This window comes from Geospiza fortis, unplaced genomic scaffold (genome assembly GCF_000277835.1).
Source record: "Geospiza fortis unplaced genomic scaffold, GeoFor_1.0 scaffold217, whole genome shotgun sequence".
Lineage (NCBI taxonomy): Eukaryota > Metazoa > Chordata > Aves > Passeriformes > Thraupidae > Geospiza > Geospiza fortis.
Genome location: NW_005054392.1, coordinates 2,519,860 through 2,538,627, shown reverse-complemented (window position 1 = coordinate 2,538,627; position 18,768 = coordinate 2,519,860). Strand labels below are relative to the sequence as shown.

At 38.0% G+C, this 18,768-nt stretch overlaps 1 protein-coding gene across 1 annotated transcript; it reads right to left on the bottom strand.

Annotated features, from left to right (window-relative positions):
• Positions 1–2,290: 2,290 nt before the first annotated feature.
• Positions 2,291–18,754, bottom strand: SLC18B1 (solute carrier family 18 member B1). Its single transcript, XM_031060821.1, has 14 exons — positions 18,737–18,754; positions 18,508–18,647; positions 17,335–17,430; positions 15,586–15,659; positions 14,683–14,830; positions 11,745–11,901; positions 10,135–10,271; positions 8,548–8,649; positions 7,595–7,686; positions 6,490–6,585; positions 5,828–5,902; positions 4,044–4,137; positions 3,900–3,946; positions 2,291–3,094 (listed from the first exon to the last, which is right to left on the bottom strand). The coding sequence occupies exons 2-14, from the start codon at positions 18,547–18,549 to the stop codon at positions 3,022–3,024; spliced, it is 1,233 nt and encodes a 410-aa protein (XP_030916681.1). The 5' UTR covers positions 18,550–18,647; positions 18,737–18,754; the 3' UTR covers positions 2,291–3,021.
• Positions 18,755–18,768: the final 14 nt, after the last annotated feature.

Here is an 18,768-nt window from a genome sequence, read left to right as displayed (position 1 = left end):
ACAAAAATTTCAAATAATTAAAAACTGTTTTTTATTGGGGCACAACCCACTGAATCGTACACTAGTAAATTCAGAGGAATTAATTTTCTATTGTTCCCAGTGTTTCTATTGTTCACAGGCCAAGCCTATGCCAACCAAATCTACCATATAAAAATTCATCCACAACATTCCAGCAATGTATTGATTTTTGCTTAAAAATCAAGTCAATAACTCAAAGTGTAGTAACTATGCCATTAGATAAGGCAACTAGAAAAATAGAATGTCATTTTAATTATGAATATTACTATTAATTACCATTATTTGTGACTAATTAGCATTACAGAAACAAGCAGATGAAAGCTTGAAGGATCTGCAGTGAAATCATGCTGAAGCTTGATCCGTGGATGGAGGGTCCTTTTCATACCACCTCCCAAAGAGTGTTACACTCAAAACTGGCTTTGATGTAGTATTCAGATTTATCAGACGTCCATCAGCCAGCACCTGGTTATGAAAAAGCAAAATAAGCAGGAGCATCATCAAAGCAGTACTATTGTATGGCAAACAAAAAATCATACATTCAGTAATGTTGATCTAGTCAAAAGAGCTCCAATTGAGACTGGAGCAGGAAGGCTGAGAAAAACTACATTTCTGTTTTGAGGGTGATCTGGTTCTAGAAGATTTAGGGGAACAGAGCAAAAGAGAATTGGCAAGGTGGACTTACTGTTTGAATACAACCAGGAAAATCAGGCAGAAATAAAGCTGCCTTGAACTCAAGGCAGAGTACAGAGGACTCTGGTAACAACTAAGTTGCTTTTGTAGTGGCTTTTTGACTGCTAATGTCTGACAAATCACAAGAATGTCCCCTTACGTCGAACTCTCAATTCTGCAAACACATGCACACACAATGGTGCTTGACTTCTAGCATCTGCTCAGCAAAAATATACAGTGAAAACAAAGCCTACAAAGAAAATGTGACACAAAGTCTCCAGCCCAGAACTACTATTTTCAGAACTCACAAGAACATTTCTCAGAGTTAGGGTTCCATCTAGTGGAGAAAATGAAGTTTGGGTCTTTACATGGCCAAAATACCAATAAAACACCAGGGTCAGAAGATGAAAATAACACTCATAAACTTCCAGGACTTATTATTTAACAAAGACTACAGGTGCTGTAGTCAAATTAAGAATTTCCAAGTTCTTGCATAGCACATTTTTATTTCCTTTATATCAAGAACTTCACAAGTTCTCATGTCTTTGGCCTGTTGACATATGTATGCATGCTTAAAGCTGATGGGAATTTCTGCTCAGGTCAGCTGCACTACACAGATACAAATGTTGCCCATGAGAACGAGGATCAATCAGAGCACTGTCACATCACCTGTCATATCTAAAGTGGAGTTGTGTGTTTTTGCTGAAAGGAAGTTGACCTCCATTCCCAAGGCCCACGCTGAGTGAAACTGATGGCTGACAACAGTGGAAGGGTGTTCACCCAAGCAGTTAGGAACAGAATGGTGTCAATCTGAAATCTGCTTGCCAAGACCACAGCTAGGTCATGGTAGAGTATGTTTGCACAAGTGAAAATACCAAAGTAGCCAAAGGATGTATTGAAAGTCACAAATCCTGGATCCTTGAGGTAATTAAATGGTTTCTCTGTCACAAAAAGGTTGCACTGCTCATGGAAAAGAAAAAAAAAAGATTAAGAAAATAATATATTAGACAATATCTTGCATCCAACTCTAGTCCTCTTAGCTCCTTCTCACTTGGCTTATCATCAGCACTAGCATGGTCAGCATTTCCTAGTAAGCTGAGGTGTACATTCCTGATTTCAGTATAGTCTAATTTCTGATACAAAATGGAAAGGAAGCTATTAACAAGATGTTCCATGGGGAAGTCTGCCCTTTGGTACCCTGAAGTTTTACAGCTCATTTGGCTACCACAGCAGTTTTCTTTCTAGGCCAAAAGAGCTGTGGCAGAGAAAGAAGTATTTCTTATGTAAAATCCAGGAACTATTCACAGAAGAAACCGACTGGAGGTTGCTAGGACAGACCACTTTTCTTATTTATGGTAAAAGAGCCACGACAGAGAAGCCCTTCTAGAAGCCAGTTATGGGCTCCATGATAAATTAAAAGACTTTTGCCACAACCAAGGTCAAGAAGTCTAGTGTGAGTTTGTCAGGAGTGTCCTTGTCTCAGTTCCCCTTGAATATCTTTAGCTGAGCATCTGGAAGAGGTGAGGAAATGTTGGGTTTTCTTCTCCAGAGCAGCCCTAGAGTCCTTAGAGATTTGCTGTTGCAGAAGCAGTAAGTACAAACATTCTAGCTAGCATTTATTAGTAAAATAAATCTCACAATCACCAAGCTGAGTCTTCACATATAATACAAACATGCATTTATCTTTTGTGTATGTATATAAATGTATATACCAGATGCCAAGTCTTCCCTCTTCAAGGACTGAAGATCAGTTTTTATTGTGTAGATACGGCAAATTTTCATTATTTTTGCATCTCATTTTCAGGCACTCACAAGATAACACAAGTGCTGGTAGACAAGAAGTATCTTAGACTCTTGTTGTCTAAGAAAATGTACAAAACTTAGGGAAAAAGTTGCTTTATTGAAAACAATATTGTGCTTGGTCCTTTATAATTTCAAATTCTGTTTTTACAAGATATTGAATTTGCTTTAAAAAAAGTACAGAAAATCATGGTAGCAAAACAGTAGCTTTACCCAAGAATAATGCACAGCACACACAAGCGTGGAAACCAGACATTTGAGAACACATCTTTTCATATACAGTGGTGCACTGTACATGGAACACAATTAAATAGGCTGACAGCTGAGTGTTACTCATCATTTAGGAGAACTTCCAAAAGAAAGGCAGTCAGTGTTTAGTGTTTCAAAACAGTAATGCCTCTACAATTAAACCACAACTGGTTGTTCACTAAGGGATCATGTCCCAGCTCCAGAATAATGAAGCACTGTTAAGGCCAGTCACCTCAATACTAGGTTAAGCCACAACAGCAAACAGAGAATTGAAAGTATGCCTGGCTATGTTTCATTGCCCATTAGATGAGTCCTTTCTTCATTATCACCAGGAGGATTTTGCAGGCCGGAACTGGAACTGTTCGCATAAGGAAAAGAACAGAAGAGATAACACAGCTTTTATATTCTCTAGATACTTCTACATGATATCAACATAATATGCAAAGAAGCACATTACATGCAAAGAACTACATGGATCACTGGGTTCCTTACTACTGCACAGAACCATGCACTGTTCATTCCCGTGATCATACAGTGGATCAGACTGAAAGGGACCTTTAAAGGTCAGATACCCTGCCATGAGTAGAAACATCTTAAACTAGACCAGGTTGCTCAGAGCCATGCCCACCCTGGGCCTGAATGTTTCCATGGATGAGACATCCACTACCTCTCTGGGCAACCTGGTCCAGTGTTTCATTACCCTCATTGTAAAAATTTTTTCCTCATATCTCGTCTGAATCTACCTTCTTTTAGTTGTTGGTGAGGATACTAAACAGTACTGGTCCCAAGGCAGACCCCTGAGGGACACGACTCGTCACTAGTCTGTGTCTGGACATTGAGCCATTGACCACTGCTCTCTGCATGTGACCATCCAAACATTTCCAGCTCACAGACACCTTTCTGATGGAGGAACCATCAGAAGGCTTTGCTCATTAATGCCACGGTCTTGCTGCTTGTATAGAATAGACATAGCCTGGTTTAGGTGTCAGTTTAGGTCAGTAGGGATTTAGGAAACCATACAGACAAATTATTTAAGCAATGTTTTTATTGCTCATCTTATCATTCATTATTAGGTTGGTAGTGAGGAAAAAATGCAAGCACAGATTTCAAAGGTTTGCTTTATATGATTGCAAGCAGAATAAAGAATAAATATCTCAGCATACCTTTTCCTTGTTGCCTCAATGATATAAAATATTCCAGTTGCAAGACCCTTTGAAGAAACAGCCAGTTACAATTGTAGTAATTATAACAAACTTATACAATAGCTCATAACTGCAAAAGATATTAAAAAATGTGTAATTACTTACACTTAACAGTGGCCATCCTCCTTGGATGGCTGCAGCCCATTCAAAACCTAGTTCTTCATTTAGAAATCCTCCCAGAATTGGACCTACAAATGCCCTGCAACAAATCAAAATCAGGTATTGGCATCCCAAACATAAAGGGTAACATACCATATTCTCAGAGAACTGTTTTATTGGGTTTTGTGGCCTTTCTTCAAAGACTCTTACCTTTGACAACAAAGAGATTTTCTTCCACAGACCTAACTTTCCTAAAATGCACAATAAGTATGTATTTGTTGTTTGCCAAGGCCCCAGTAAATCTAGTTACCTCCTCATCTGGAAATAGGATCCACACCCAGAAAGCTGAATGCAGTCTTTTTCAGTAGAGAGACCCAATTAAGGAACATGCTCTAAGAAAACATCTATGCTGATCAATTCTATCATAAGAGAAATTCAACGTCGCATCCCTCAAAACAAAAAGTTTCTAAACTTCAAGACAAAGGTGTGATAAATATAAGCAGGTGGGGAGGCACAATGTGACAGACATGGTCACTGCAAGGTTCAGCTGTGTTTAACTGCCCTGCACCTTTATGCCTGTCTAAAAATGCAGGTTATAAAGGTTATGCAGCTGCTGTCTCTTTAGAAAGGTCTTACATTATATGGTCTCTCACGACAGAAAAGGAAAAAACTATGTAAAACTAGAGAGACTTCCTGGAAGCAAGTTACATTATAAAACCAGGCTTGATAGCAGCATAAACCTGTGTCTGTACTAAACCCTATACCAAATAAACAGGACTGCTAGACAGCTAGATCTTGCAAATGGTGCAAATTTGTGCCACTGAAACACACCTGCAGACACAGAGGATTACAAGGACAGATAAAAATATCCTGTAAATGACTACCAATAGGGGCATTCTGTCACTTCCCACTGAGTGACAGCTCTGAAGAGCCACTCAGCCAGTAGCACCTTTCACTTATTTCTGGGATGATGACCCTGACTATATAGAGTTACAGACACACTCTGCTAAGCTATACAAGCATAGATCTTAAAGAATTTTTGTGGCTTAAAAAGAAGATTCTACCTTAAGCTGTCCCAGGAAAATGGAAAAAGGAAAACAGAATTAGTCAGGAGCAGACATCTAACTCACTCCACCTGGGTGGACTTAGTTTTGTAAAAAATTAAAGTCCACATCTCTCTGTATTGAGCATTAGATATTTTAGTGAAAGGAAAAATGACCACACAAAAGTGCAAGCAAACATCCACTTTAATCACTGCAGTTTTTTGATATGCAGAGCAATACGTTTCAAGAAAGACAAGTTCAGAGCATTGTCAAAACAAAAGTTTTACCTTTTTTGGGGGTAAAAAGCTTTAACAGGCCTACCAGACACCTGTCAAGCAAGAAACTTTTGAACCAAGATCAACACAGCGACAGCCAGGTTTCCATGTGGCAGTATGTAGGGGGATAGAATGTAAGAAAATAAAGATAGTGTAGAAAGTAATCTTACCCCTATGGAGTTGCAGCTGGGCCAATTAGCAAAGATTAGGAACAGGCCTGACTTTAACAGGCCACAGCTGTAACCAATGAGAAGAAGAGTGCTATAAAAGAGTGGGGTGGCTGGTTGAGAAGGGAACTGGAGTCAGTTGGCTATTTTGGGAAGAAGAAAGAGGCAGTGCTCAGAGGAGTTGCCCATGAGAAACACCAAGAAGGTATGAAACTTTTGTGATAAAGAGACAACAGTATGGAACCTCTGCAATAAGATGACAACAGCAGTAGTGTGGAACAGCTTATAAAAAGGGGTACACTTACCCAAGGGACCACATGGCATTGAAGAGCCCAGACACCAGTCCCAGAAGACTCAGACCTTCTTCAAATCCATTCTCACTGCAGAAAGACAGACCAGTTGGAGTAGTACAATACATACTATGTCTCAGTTTGTAGACTGAGACACAAGTAGACTCCCTATAGACTTTTCCCCCCTCCTTTTAATTTGCACACCACATAAATAGTCAACAAGCAGAAGTGTACAGTAGAATTCCTGTTTACCCAGTACTTTCTTCTTTACTGCCCCTCTGATGGATTGCAGTGCCATTCTTCATCTGTTTTCTCCCAAGTTAAGATCACACCATCACACCAATTCCCCATGTTTCATATGGCAAGTGTGAAACTGTGACAGGTGGCTTTTTAGAAGCAAAGACTTGTTCCAAAAGGAACATACTAATAAAAGTAAATCAAGGCCCTTCTAGGTCATTACTGAAGTATGCATTCACAAAGTTATATTGGGAGGATAATGACTGGGGTGCTCAGTCAGAAAAAACTAAGACAATAGAGTAGTGGAAACATTTAAGTGTTACTATCTGCCTTTGCCTCAAAAAGGGGGAAAAAAGCCACACTTCATATTCACCCCTGAAAGACAGTTGCAGATTCCTAGTGTCAGTAACATGAAAGAAGTGTTGGACTCAGTTACTTACTATGCACATTGCAGGATCTCTGGAAACACTGGGATAGCACTCATGCCAAGGGAAAAGCCAATCAAAACCAGCACTAGCACAAACATCCACAGCTGACTGAAAGAGAGGCATTTACAAGAAGTTAGCTCCTGAAGACTCTTTTCAGTAAGGACTCCATTTCACTGAAGGCTGTTGTATCAGCTCTCCCTGACTGATCAGCAAACTATGTGTCTTGAAGCCAATACTAATACTTGAAAAATCCAGTTCTATACTTTAGAAAAAAGACTTTGTAAAAGAATATGAAAAGCTTGTGCTCAAATTATATATTTTCTTATCAAATGCAGTTCATTTTATGACATGCATATAGGGAAGAGTTATACAGATGAGGTTAACTGAGCCTGTGTGCAAGCACCAGACTTGGTTTGTTGCAGAAGTGAAGGATTTTGAAAATTTTTGATATTTAAAAATTAGCAACCTAGGAGGAGTTCTATGCATTAACAAGTCTATTACTTTAACACAGCATCTAACCTAGGACAAAAGGATTGTGTAGTTGTTTTGTTAATGTAGCAGTGTTTTGCTGTGAATTAACTTGAGAAATATGACATTACAGCATTCAAGTACAACAAACATTGTCTTTGCTAGTGAAAACAAAGCTATAACCTGTCACTTTTCTCAGCAGGCTATATACAGAGAGAAGTAAAATCAGTACTGCTGCACAGCCATGCAAATAAACCCTACAGTTTAAAAACATTGATGAAACAGAAAAATTTGGAAAATAAGAGAAAACGAGAACTTTGTTTTGCTGAACAGGAAATGCCACAAAACTGTGAGGGAAGGAAAATAAAAAGCAACATTCTTCCTACCATATACATTATCATGAACAAAGTAACACTAAAAAGCAAAAGAAAAGGATCTATTTTATGAAGCTAAAATCTCAGTTGTCAGATGATTTCACAGCTTCAGTCTCATGCTACAATATCGAAAAACAACCACATTTCATGGTCCAAAGTGGAAGTTAAAAATCAAATCTGTTTCATGGTCAGAGCTGCTAATTACAGACTTATGGACATACACGACTATAGTTGAAAACATCACATAATGGGACAGGTTCGGGTAGAGGCAGTACCTTTCAATGTGCAGTACAGGAGCAGGTCCTAGCATGAAAAGGCACACTGCTGTCATTAAGTCTCCAAATATCAGCAGCCACTTCCTGATGTACTGTGTAAGAAAAGGAAAAGCTATGCAATTTAAAATTGGGAATTTGTCATGTACATCAAAAAACAACAAATTCTTGTTCCCTCACTCCAGATGCAATCCACTGGCAGCAGTGGCTTAGTACAGAGATTTCAGGATACTGAGCAATGATTCTTCTCGATTAGTGAAGTATTTTAGGTCTTAGTCTTCTTTAATATAAGAAACACCCAGTATCATTTTATGATGATCTTTAAGTTCCTTCCAACCCAGGCCATTCTATGATTCTGTGTAATTCTCAGAATTTTCCTGACACAAACTAGTTTGTGTCAGGAAAAAAGCATCAGAATATTGTCACTGTCCTTCAGGCATAGTATTCAAAGTGTAGGTTTCCTTGATCAATTAGCACTGGCTGTCAAAAAGGCAGTTTTAGGTGTACCACTGTCAAAGTCTCTTTCTATGGTGCTGTTAAGAGCTAAAGGACGAGGCTAAAGGATAGGCAGCCCACTGTGCTGATCTAATTTGAATATTACACTTTTTATGAAATAAAGTCAATACAGCTAACCAGAACATCATTACTCCATTTCTCAAAAGCTAATAGAATTAGATGTGGTTAAAAGCATGGATAACTGGGACATATTTTCCTACTCTCTATTCCATATTGCTTTGAAAAAGATTGTGCTTAGTCCACTAGAAAAGCTCAGCACACTTCAGCTCCTTGTCCAATTTCCTTTACTGACTTGGACATTCTTAAATTACCCTAGATCTTGCAAAAGAGACCTTTACAAGACCAGGCCTAGATCCTTTGTTTCATCCACTGTTCGCCACCTCTAAGCAAATGCATGGAGTGCTTTAGTCACGCTGCACACACGGCAGGGTAGGACTCACCGGCAGTTTGTCGCTTACAAGTCCCAGGAGGGGAGAAGACAGGGAGTACGAGAGTGCCAAACCAAGGAACACCAAGCCCACATAACCTGCTGGCAGCGTGAACTATGGAAAGGAAGATCAATAAAACAAAAACTAAGACAAACCATATATGCTACATTCATTAAGGACAATCTAAGAATTATATATTAAGTCAAAATACTGAAATGTGCAACTTAAGTATTTTACTGATACCCTACAGAGGTTTTTCATGTATTTGAAATCATCCACAGAGCTTCAGTTTCATTGCTTTCACCAATACTTTTTAAGCATGGTGGAGTGGTAGAGACACCTGACACAACTGTACTCATATAAAGGCTAAATAATGTCAGGAGGAAACATTATGCTATGTCCCCTACACAAGCACACTGGATTCCAACATTACAATCACTTGAAAGAAGACACTTCATATACTGCAATTTCAATGGATTCAGTCTCTACCTCTCAAATCTTTAGTTTTATTTGCATAAGAAAAAATAAGTACTGTATTCATCCATTGTTAATCAGCACATCTTAAAAGTAAGCAGTGCCATAAAACTCAACTCCAACTTTCCAACCAAAGTATGATTTTTATGGGAAGGAATAAGAAGTTTTTGCTGACACCCTGAGGCCCACATTTTCCTAATCCAGACACATATTTCTGCATTGAAACAAAATATGTAATGAATCAAAAGCACCTTAGTTTCTCAAATAAGTGCCTTAACTAAGAGTTAGAAGGTATTCCAAGATGTTTCATATGGTATAGACTATATAAATATTCACAATTTCCTTGTCATATGCAAATACATGATAATAACTCTAATTTAGCAGTTAGAATACCTGCCAAGAGGGCCACAGCCCTTTCACAGCAAGTATCTGTGAGCACAGAGCAGAGGGAAAGCAGAAGAGCCATAGAAACACACAGAATCTACAGTGAGATAATTTCAAATCCCTCCTGGGAGATGGAAGATGTACATTCACATCTCCACTGATCAAAGAACTTAGCATCAAGTCCCCACCACCCTGAACAAGTACTCCAAGTACAGATTAGGCCGACAGAAAGTAGCACAGCCATCTGTGAAACATTACCCCTTGGAAAAACAATTTATAAATAAAGCACTCAAAGACCATTGCTTAATTTTATCTAGGAACAGAATCTTAAAGGGGTTCACATCAAGAGAGGTAACATTGCCAGTGGCTGCAGCAGCTTTCAAGAATTTGATTTCAGGAAGGAAGAAAAAATGCCTTTTTTACGAAAGCAGTTTCTATGCCCTATTCAGAGAGAGTACTTTGCAGCTGAAAGACATTTAAGTGGAGAAAGCCCATTTTGAAAGACCTTACAGTTCTCATTCTCAAAGTTACCAAGACCCAGCAGGAAGAGATGGTGCAATAGGTATTGACTGTGTAAATCAGTACTGTGTAAATCAAGTTATTTGGAATTCATACAACTAACAGTTAACTAAAGCAGTGTTAATTGGATGAAGCTCAATTTTGTTTAGGATATTTACATTTAGAGCCAGTTACTCAATATTTATTAAGTCAAGACTTCACTGCACGTTTAGCAGGACTTACCTTCTTTAAGATAAATAGAGATATTGTGGGATCAAAAAAACCCAAGCATGCACTTAGAGAAAATATAGTGAGACAAAGTATTAGGACTTTTGGCAGAAGAATGAGCTTCCAAAATGATTCCTTCCTAGGAGTTGAATCTGTTTCAATAGAAGAGGGGGGGAAACTGCATTATTTTCAGCAGCATAAGCTCATGATTGATCTTCTTGCTTTAGAAAAGAAAAAGTATTTGCCATTTTTAGTCTTCTTACTCCTGTTGCACAACAGATGAAAGTCAATAGTTGATTATTACATGCTATACTATTTTTATAGTAAAAACTAAAATTCAATAGATGAAGAAGAAAAGCATACAATTTAGATTCCAACACTGAAAATCCCCTACTTGAAAAGAACTAAAGCATGTATTACTCCAATTATGTGAAGAAAGTATTTGCTTCTCTGCTAGCGGTTATACAATGAAATCTTCAAGGTTATGTCTCAGCTTGATACTTGAACACATATATGAACAATTCATATCTAATAAAAGAAACATGCTTTGAGAGTAAGATTGCTATTTATCAATTGAGATCTATCCAAGTTTTTAAACAACTAATTGAACTCCAACATGTTCAATTTGTACTCCAAGAAACTTTTTTCAGATGTCATGGTTATGTGGGAATTTTAAGTCAGGCCCTCTTCCTGATGGTGTTTCTCCTATAATACCTGAATGTGGTCTCAAAGTATACAAAGAACTGAAAGTTCAAGCATTAGCATGCATCAGCTCAGAACTAACATTTATGTAACATACTTCCAAACTGGCAGCAATATCATGACAATTTCAGAGCTTGGGGAGGTCAGGGGGGAAAGTCAGCAGTAGCAACACATGGTTAATCATTTTAAGTTTTTTCTAAAAGCCAATATACTTGAAGTTATTCTCCATGGTTTTCATATTAAAGGATAAAAAAAAATTAAAGAAGCATTTCAAAGTTACTAGCTTCTTCTTCTGTAGAAAAGAATAACAGAACTGTAACCTTACAATTATAGTCTTGCATGAGGACTTAAGCTAGTTTTCTGTCCAAGCAGGATCATCTAAAATTTAATAAATTTATATGACCTCCAACACTTCATTAAACCCCTCCTTTATTAACTTTAACATTCTTTCATGTTTATCAGATCCTGCACTGTTCAGTACAAATAAACACTTTTTTTTCTCCCTATAATTAGTTTTCCTCTCCACAGTTAACTCCTGAAACGTGCTGAGTTCTCCTGTTTTAGGCAAAATCTGTCTCCAGCTTTTTTTCAACTAGCTGCAATGACAAACCTATAGGAAGCAGACACAGCTGATCCTTTACAAGCCCTAAATCTAAGACAAAAGAAAACAAAAATATATCAGTTCACTTCCACACAAAGTTCCTACTGTTTGCAGACATTGGCATGAGAATTTGTGTTAACTCCGGGCCATCTCATGAATTTAGGTTAGCATTAAACATGAGCCTTATCAAGATGATAAGCTAATTCAAGTGGAGTTTTGCCCTCTGACTTGGATCAGACTCCAGAAGCCAACACTTTTTTAAAGACACTTAAGTACATGAGAAGTTAAGGTGAGTGAAGGAAGCAGGCAGAAGGATGCTTACCATATCTTGGCAATATGCACATATTCACAGGCACCAAGGCCAGCACTATGCATCCCAGTGTGATGAAAGGGACCTCATAACCAAATGATTGATACAAAAAGCCACCCAAAGGTGGGCCCAGCACCAGTCCAAGTCCTGAAAAAATCTCAAGGCTGCCCTAAAGCATGAAAAAGCAAGCAGAAATGAAGTCAGTATGTTGAGAAAATACAATGCAACAATACAAAGCAAGCCATGTGCCTGAGGAGCAGTACAACATATCCAGGGTAGTGAAAAATAAGACAATGTATTGCCAAGACAAGAGCTAGTAGTGACCTTCACAGGGTGGGACAGCAAAAGGAATTCCACAGTTATGTGTGTGACAGCCACGACCTCTTTTGCTTCTCTACAGCGAACCACCTGTACTGGTTCCTGTACAGCATTCACAACTCTGCTGTCACCTAACAGATATCAGTCTTGATATAAGGCAAATGCTCCAGTAGCAGAAAGCATCCACAGGACACCTCAGGCTGAAGGGATCGCCTCTCCCACCTGCCATTACACACCAGCCTGAGGGAAAGGATCTAAACACACCTACTCAGATGGGTCATTATCTCATGGGATGAAGTATATGTGCCAAGTTAAAGCTTTCTCTCCATAAAACAACTGTTTGGACTCACTCCCTAGGGATAGGAAAAAATAATGAAACTGCAATGGGGACAACTCAGATTGTTTTGGATATAATTTATTAATCTGGTATGTTTTATAAAATGCTAATTTGTAAAAGGACAGTAATACAGATACATCTTGTGCTACAATGTCATAGTCACCACTGTCAACATTTGCCTCAACACTTGGTTAATGAATGCTTAGACCACCAGGAAGAGCTGGTGGTAATAACTGCTTACAGATAAAAGTTTTGATAAATTCCAGAACCCAGAAAGATAACTCCAGGGAATAATCCTCATCTTTAGTTTTACTGATACAAATCAGAGTAGTCAAATGTCCTGAAAACAGTCAGCAAAAGCCAAGTTCATTATCCCAGGTCAGTCTAGGGTTGCAACCTTTTTCCTTCCTAACAAAGAAAATAACTAGGCATGACCATTAATATCACTGCATCCAGATGATGCTTTCACTTTTGTTGCTCACCACCCATAAAAAACATTTGATTTGTGAGACTTTGGTTCAAATAATTTACATTATTTGGGGCTGTACATCATTTAGCCCTTCTAAGTTAATGAAATGGGGAGGGCATGGGGGGGAAGCTGAGACATTGCAGTAGTACAGATCAGAGGATAAGATAAACCTGATACTGTAAGAGAAGTGAGATTGCTTATGTTCTGAAGTCCACAGAGGGATCACGTTGACAAATGCTCAACTTCCCACTCCAACAAGGCTAATGTGCCTATATTTAATAACTTCCCCATATACCCTCTAGGGTACCCAACAAGTAAAAGGAAGGCTGAAAACTTGTACCAAAATGGCAAGGAGATGAAAGGTGCTTTTCAGCATCTAGCACTGTCAAGGAGGACAATAGAGAGCAAGGCTAAAAAAGCCTCATCCATTCCTTCAGGCCTCAATTTTACCCTAGGATGCACCTTGCTCAAACAAACAGCTCTTTCTTCTGCTTCCTGCCTCAGAGCTCACAGTAACAAGAACTCTCCATCATGCCCATTTAAGGATACTAAATCTACATGAATAAACATGAAGAGGTTTTATTCTCACGCAGAGCAAGACACTAGAGTACACAATATGGTAAAAAGACAAACATTTAGAAGTCATCTGTCTTTTTATAGCACCCTTTCTAGATTTTAAACAAAGGTAGGTACCAAGCCACAGCTGTGTAGCATTTCTGATTCTGGTCTTGAGATTACCTTCGCCACTACATATCATTTTCAGCCATGCATTATAGTTACTGTGCTGTCATAACAGAATTTCTTTTCTTTTTAATTCTGATTATAAAAAGGGTAATTAAGTCCCTTTAAGTCAACATTACTTCACTCACCTATTTAAATTATGTTTTAAAATTTGCAAACAGGAAACCTTAAACTTATTGACTGAATAAATCCAAAACATGATTACAATATATAAATTGCTCCAATGAAAAGGTCAGCTAATCACTGCTGATACAACTTAGTAGGTTTCTTTTGAGTTATAGACATATTCTTACAGATATATATTTATAGACGTAACTAAACAGCTTAACAAAAATATTAATAAAAGCAGAAATTTTTCTAATTTTATTTAATGTTCTTAAATAAGTTCTCAACATTTGCTCACTAATATTTAACTCAGTTATTTCTGACAGAATATATTTGAACTAAAAACCAGAATGTATTGAAGAATAGACAGAGAAAACAGTATTTATTAAACACAAAACTTTTCTTTAACACTTTAAAACTCCAACTGAAAAAGGGTAATATCTCTGTTTGAAATGAATTGTTCATGATCAGAAATACTGCTCTCCAGATTTCAAGAAATTCTAGCTCTTATCTTTTCATACATAACTTTTATCAACAGATTAGAAAAATTAAACCAAAATTGTTTCCGTTTTGCATCTTTCAGTCATTTAAATCAACACCATTTGAATTAATTTACCATTTTTTAATCAATTCATATAGGATCCTTACTATCCAGGCAGAAGTAGTCACTAAAAGCTGTACTAGTATTTTATTAGTATTTTGTCTTGATTTTCACTGAAGAGATAACTACTGCCACTAATGGTCAGCTGTCTTCAAAGCACAAGCAACTAATATATACTGCTTAATTTATATCTAACCAGAGTTATGCTAAGGTCTGAACTTGTAACAGGATTGTGATTCTAGATTACAAACAAAACATTACATGATGATTTCAAATAAGCCTGCATACGAGACAACAAATTTTCTCCTGATTTTAGGCTGCCCACTGGCAATTTGTCTTACTGCTGGAACTCAGCTGTAACGCTGCTTTCTGAACTTACCAGGACAGTAGCTATATTAGTGGGAAATGCCTTTGCAAGGATTGAGAATGACGCTGTAATTGCTGCTGCAAAGCTTATTGCATCCATTGCTCTTACTAAAAAGCAAAAACTGATGAACATTGGTCCACTTGGCACCTTGTCGAGCATTCTGGAAAAGAAAAATCCCAACAGTAAATTAGATCTCTCTCAGGATGGAAGAAGCAATCTACTAAAGGCCCTAGAGCATAATTTCTTGCTCATTAAAAGACACAGTTACAAGACACTCAATGCTTTCTATTACCACTTATCTTTGAACCACATCAGTGAAATTATTCAAACTCTACCAAACTATTTCTGGCAGCTTTCTCCTTTTCCCCTTTACTTGGCAGTGAATAGAGCATGAAAACCGTAACCTGTGAAAAACTCAAATGCCACCTTTGCTGCATTCCATAGCTTTTCCAAGCACCTGTGCAAGAAGTCTGATGCAATGTGTTAGAATTAACTAATAAGAGATTCCTTCATTGATAATAAAACATTTATTTTGCTAAAATTAGTGACTTAGCATCTCCACCTGACAGCAAAGCTTCCCATTTAAGCCAAATATTTTTAAGGAAAGAATAATTAAAACATTATGCAGAAATAGTTTTCTTATTGCTGCACCTTTGTCAGGCTTCTCACTGTCTGTGAACTACTACTTAAATAGACAGAACCCACCTCCTCTAATTTCAAAGTAGTAAACAGACTGAAACCTACTGAAAGGGAGAAGTGTTCATTCTGCTTTACAAGAGGTAACAAAAATTAAGGATGCAAGAAGTTAGACGACCTAAGATGCCCAAGAGTTTCTAATTTTGTGTCCATCTTTTCATATGGATGAAAATGATCAGAAGATAAATGCAACAAAACCAAGCAACAGAAATTACTTACCCAAACAGAATGGTCACACATCCTGAAACAAACATCCCTGACACAAACATGAATTTTGCTCCAATTTGTGAAAGCTGTAAATTAAATACCATTTTTACATGTTAGTATTTCAAGGAAAGATTAAAAATTTCCAATATAAGTTACTGTTGAGAAATCAAAAAATTATGGGAACTTTATAGCACCTGTAACTAAAAGATTGGGAAACATTGCTTCTGCTGGTGTGCCTTCATTCAATAACGAACCTAAAAATACTCTGAAGGTTAAGTGACTTAAACCAATTTTAGAAATGTAAGACAATGCTGCAGTTAACTATTTCACAGCAGCATGCTGGAGCTTCTGCAGAGCAGCAGGTTACAGCAGCGTTCCTCATTATAAACAAGCCGAAAGTTTGTTTCCAAACCTCCCTGCAGCACTATCACTGACTGAGGCAAGGCCAGCAATACCCATCACGTATCTGGCTACTGAGAGTCAATGCAAGCTGATTTTTAAGCAAATTTATGACAATCCTTAACAGCACAAAGCTTCGGCATGGGAAGTATGGTACTTTCAGGCCTCCCCATTCACCACCAGAGAAGGACCCCATCTTTCTTCATTTCAGACTCTCTCACCAGAGTGAAGGATGACAGGAGGCATACCATAAAGCAAACTCGATCCTGCAACAAAGTACAGCCGAGCTTCTAATTCCAGACTGCAACTTCCCCTAAGGACAGTAGTGTTTCAGGCCCTTTTTTTGTTCAGGCCTGAACAAAGTCCCTGCCTTTCAGCCATTATTATTAAAGCCCATATTTTGCTGAGTCTCACTGAAACCCTCGGGATCTCTGATTGCTGCACTGTCCAGGTCTATTGATGTGCACTTCAGCTGTCTGCAGTGAGGATGGCACATTCACTCTCTCCCCTGTAAAGTACTTGGTGAGGCTTGTGCCATAGCTGAATACCACCACAGGCACCAAGACTTGGACTTAGTAATGGCACTTATGTGACACTTTATGAGCCACCTCAGCACCAGAGAAAAGCACTCAGCACAGGGTCAACAAAGAGGCTGCCTGGTCAAAGACAGAGAGGATTTTGAACTGCTGCTCTGCAGCAGCCCCAGCTTAGGGAATGATCCTGAGCAGCCCTAGCAAACACTGCATAGACAGCAGTGCTGCAGCACATAAACAAACATTTATATACCTTATTTGTGATTTCTTCAACACGAGAAAAATCCTGAATCTGTGGGAAAGCTCAAGTTACAAGAACTTGAGACATTTATCTCATATTAATATAGAATGAAATTTAAACTGAGTTAAGCAGCAGAAAATCATAACAAGGAGCAAATGTTAAAAAAAAAAAGACAACATACCAGAAAAGAAGAAGAGGTGCAGCTAACTAAAGAAAGAAACAAAACAAAAACAAAACACCTTAATGTCGCCAAAGGCAAACAGAATATATAAGTGCCACAAAGAAGAAGGGGGGGTAGGAGAAAGGAGGTCATAGGAAGCAGAATTGATCCAATTACTCTAAAACAAAGTTAACTAGAGAAACAAAACAGTTACATGTCTGTTGCCCTATGCTACTCTCAGGAACAACAGAAAAGTACTGACAAGACTTAGATCACACTCAGACTGACTGGTCAGACTCCAGTTACTGCAGACAGAAAATTGCAGTAGTGCTACTGAAAAGACGTCTCTTTTCTCAGCCTTGCAGAACTGCCTTCATGTACCAACCTGTGTCACCACAGAAAAAAGTTACAGCTCCAATTATACTTACATAATTTCCCAATATTAAAGAAGTCAAGAAATTGACCAAAGCAAAACATCCAAAAATCAGGCCAACAATTGTGTTACTGGCACCTTTTTTTTCTGCCTGCAAAAAAGATCACAATCATGTAAAGACTCAGTCAAATTCTTGAGGTGAACAACATTCATGCCTTGTATATTTAAATCTATTTAATTGTGTATTAATGCAGTTAGAAAGCAATTTCTTTTCTCAAAGGCAGTAAGGGCTCATTAGGTAAAAACACAATTAAAAGACATGCACTTCTAATATGTCATCAAGGGAAAAGCAATGTTAATTTGTCAGTGAATGAAAGTGTGTTATTTGCTGAACGGGCATCTGGACTATATAAAGGTAGCTTCAACTGGTGTGCAAGGGCACTAGCTACAAAACTTTGATCCCTTGCACAGTGAGAGGGTAATAAATGGAGAGATCTGTTATCTTCACTGTGACAGGCCACCCCATAACAAGCACTAGACAATTTTTTACTTATTTAGCTGGCCAAATACACTCACTTGGGCACCAGCAGTACACAAGCATATTTAGAGAAAAAGAATATTTCTTTATAAATACTTGAGACAAAAAGAATATTTCTTTTTGTAAATACTTGGTAACAATTTAGTCATTAGAGAAATGGACTTCTGCCGCAAAGGCACCATGACCATCTTTTTCTTTGTTGTATTCATTCAACATAAGCAGAGATTTTCTTTTTTTCCCCCTTCCTAGGTCAGGAAGTTAGCACAGTTAATGATGGCCCAGAATGAGTTAACAGAGGAAGCTATAAATAAAAAGTCATTGAGAAGCTAGGGTACAGAAATGCAAGTCAGGACATTGGCAGAGTTTAATCTCAGCTCTACAAAACTACTATGCAACACTGAGCAAAAAATTATTTCACTTCTCCAAGAATCCACTTTGACTTCTATCTCATCTCATTAGTTTGCTGTCTCCTCTGCAGTTATAGGGAAGATTAATCCATGGACAAGATCCAGGTCACCATTTTATGCACTGCAGCTATACCAGCATCATGCCATCACTGAATTCCCACAACTGAAAAGTCTTAACTCAGAGCTCAAAGCCAGCCATAAATGTCCCATGGAGGTCAAGATATTTCTAAAAGTTTCAACATGCAAAAAAGTAATGTAGAGAGTAGCTAAACTGTGTGTTTACCTCTGAAGGGAAAAAGGGTCCCAGGATTGAGTAGCACATCATTGAACTGAAATTTATAGAAGCTGCTGCAACTATTGTATAAAGCTGTTCTGTGGTAAGCCGTCTTGATTCCTCACCAACTGCTTCTGACACGCCATCATCTAAAAATACCAAATAAAAATTATAACAAATTATTATAAGCTGACAGAGGGGAACAATTTACAAACCAGGTTGGAAAATTAAAACCCACACTAAACTTGTACCCTCCCGGCTCTCAGACCG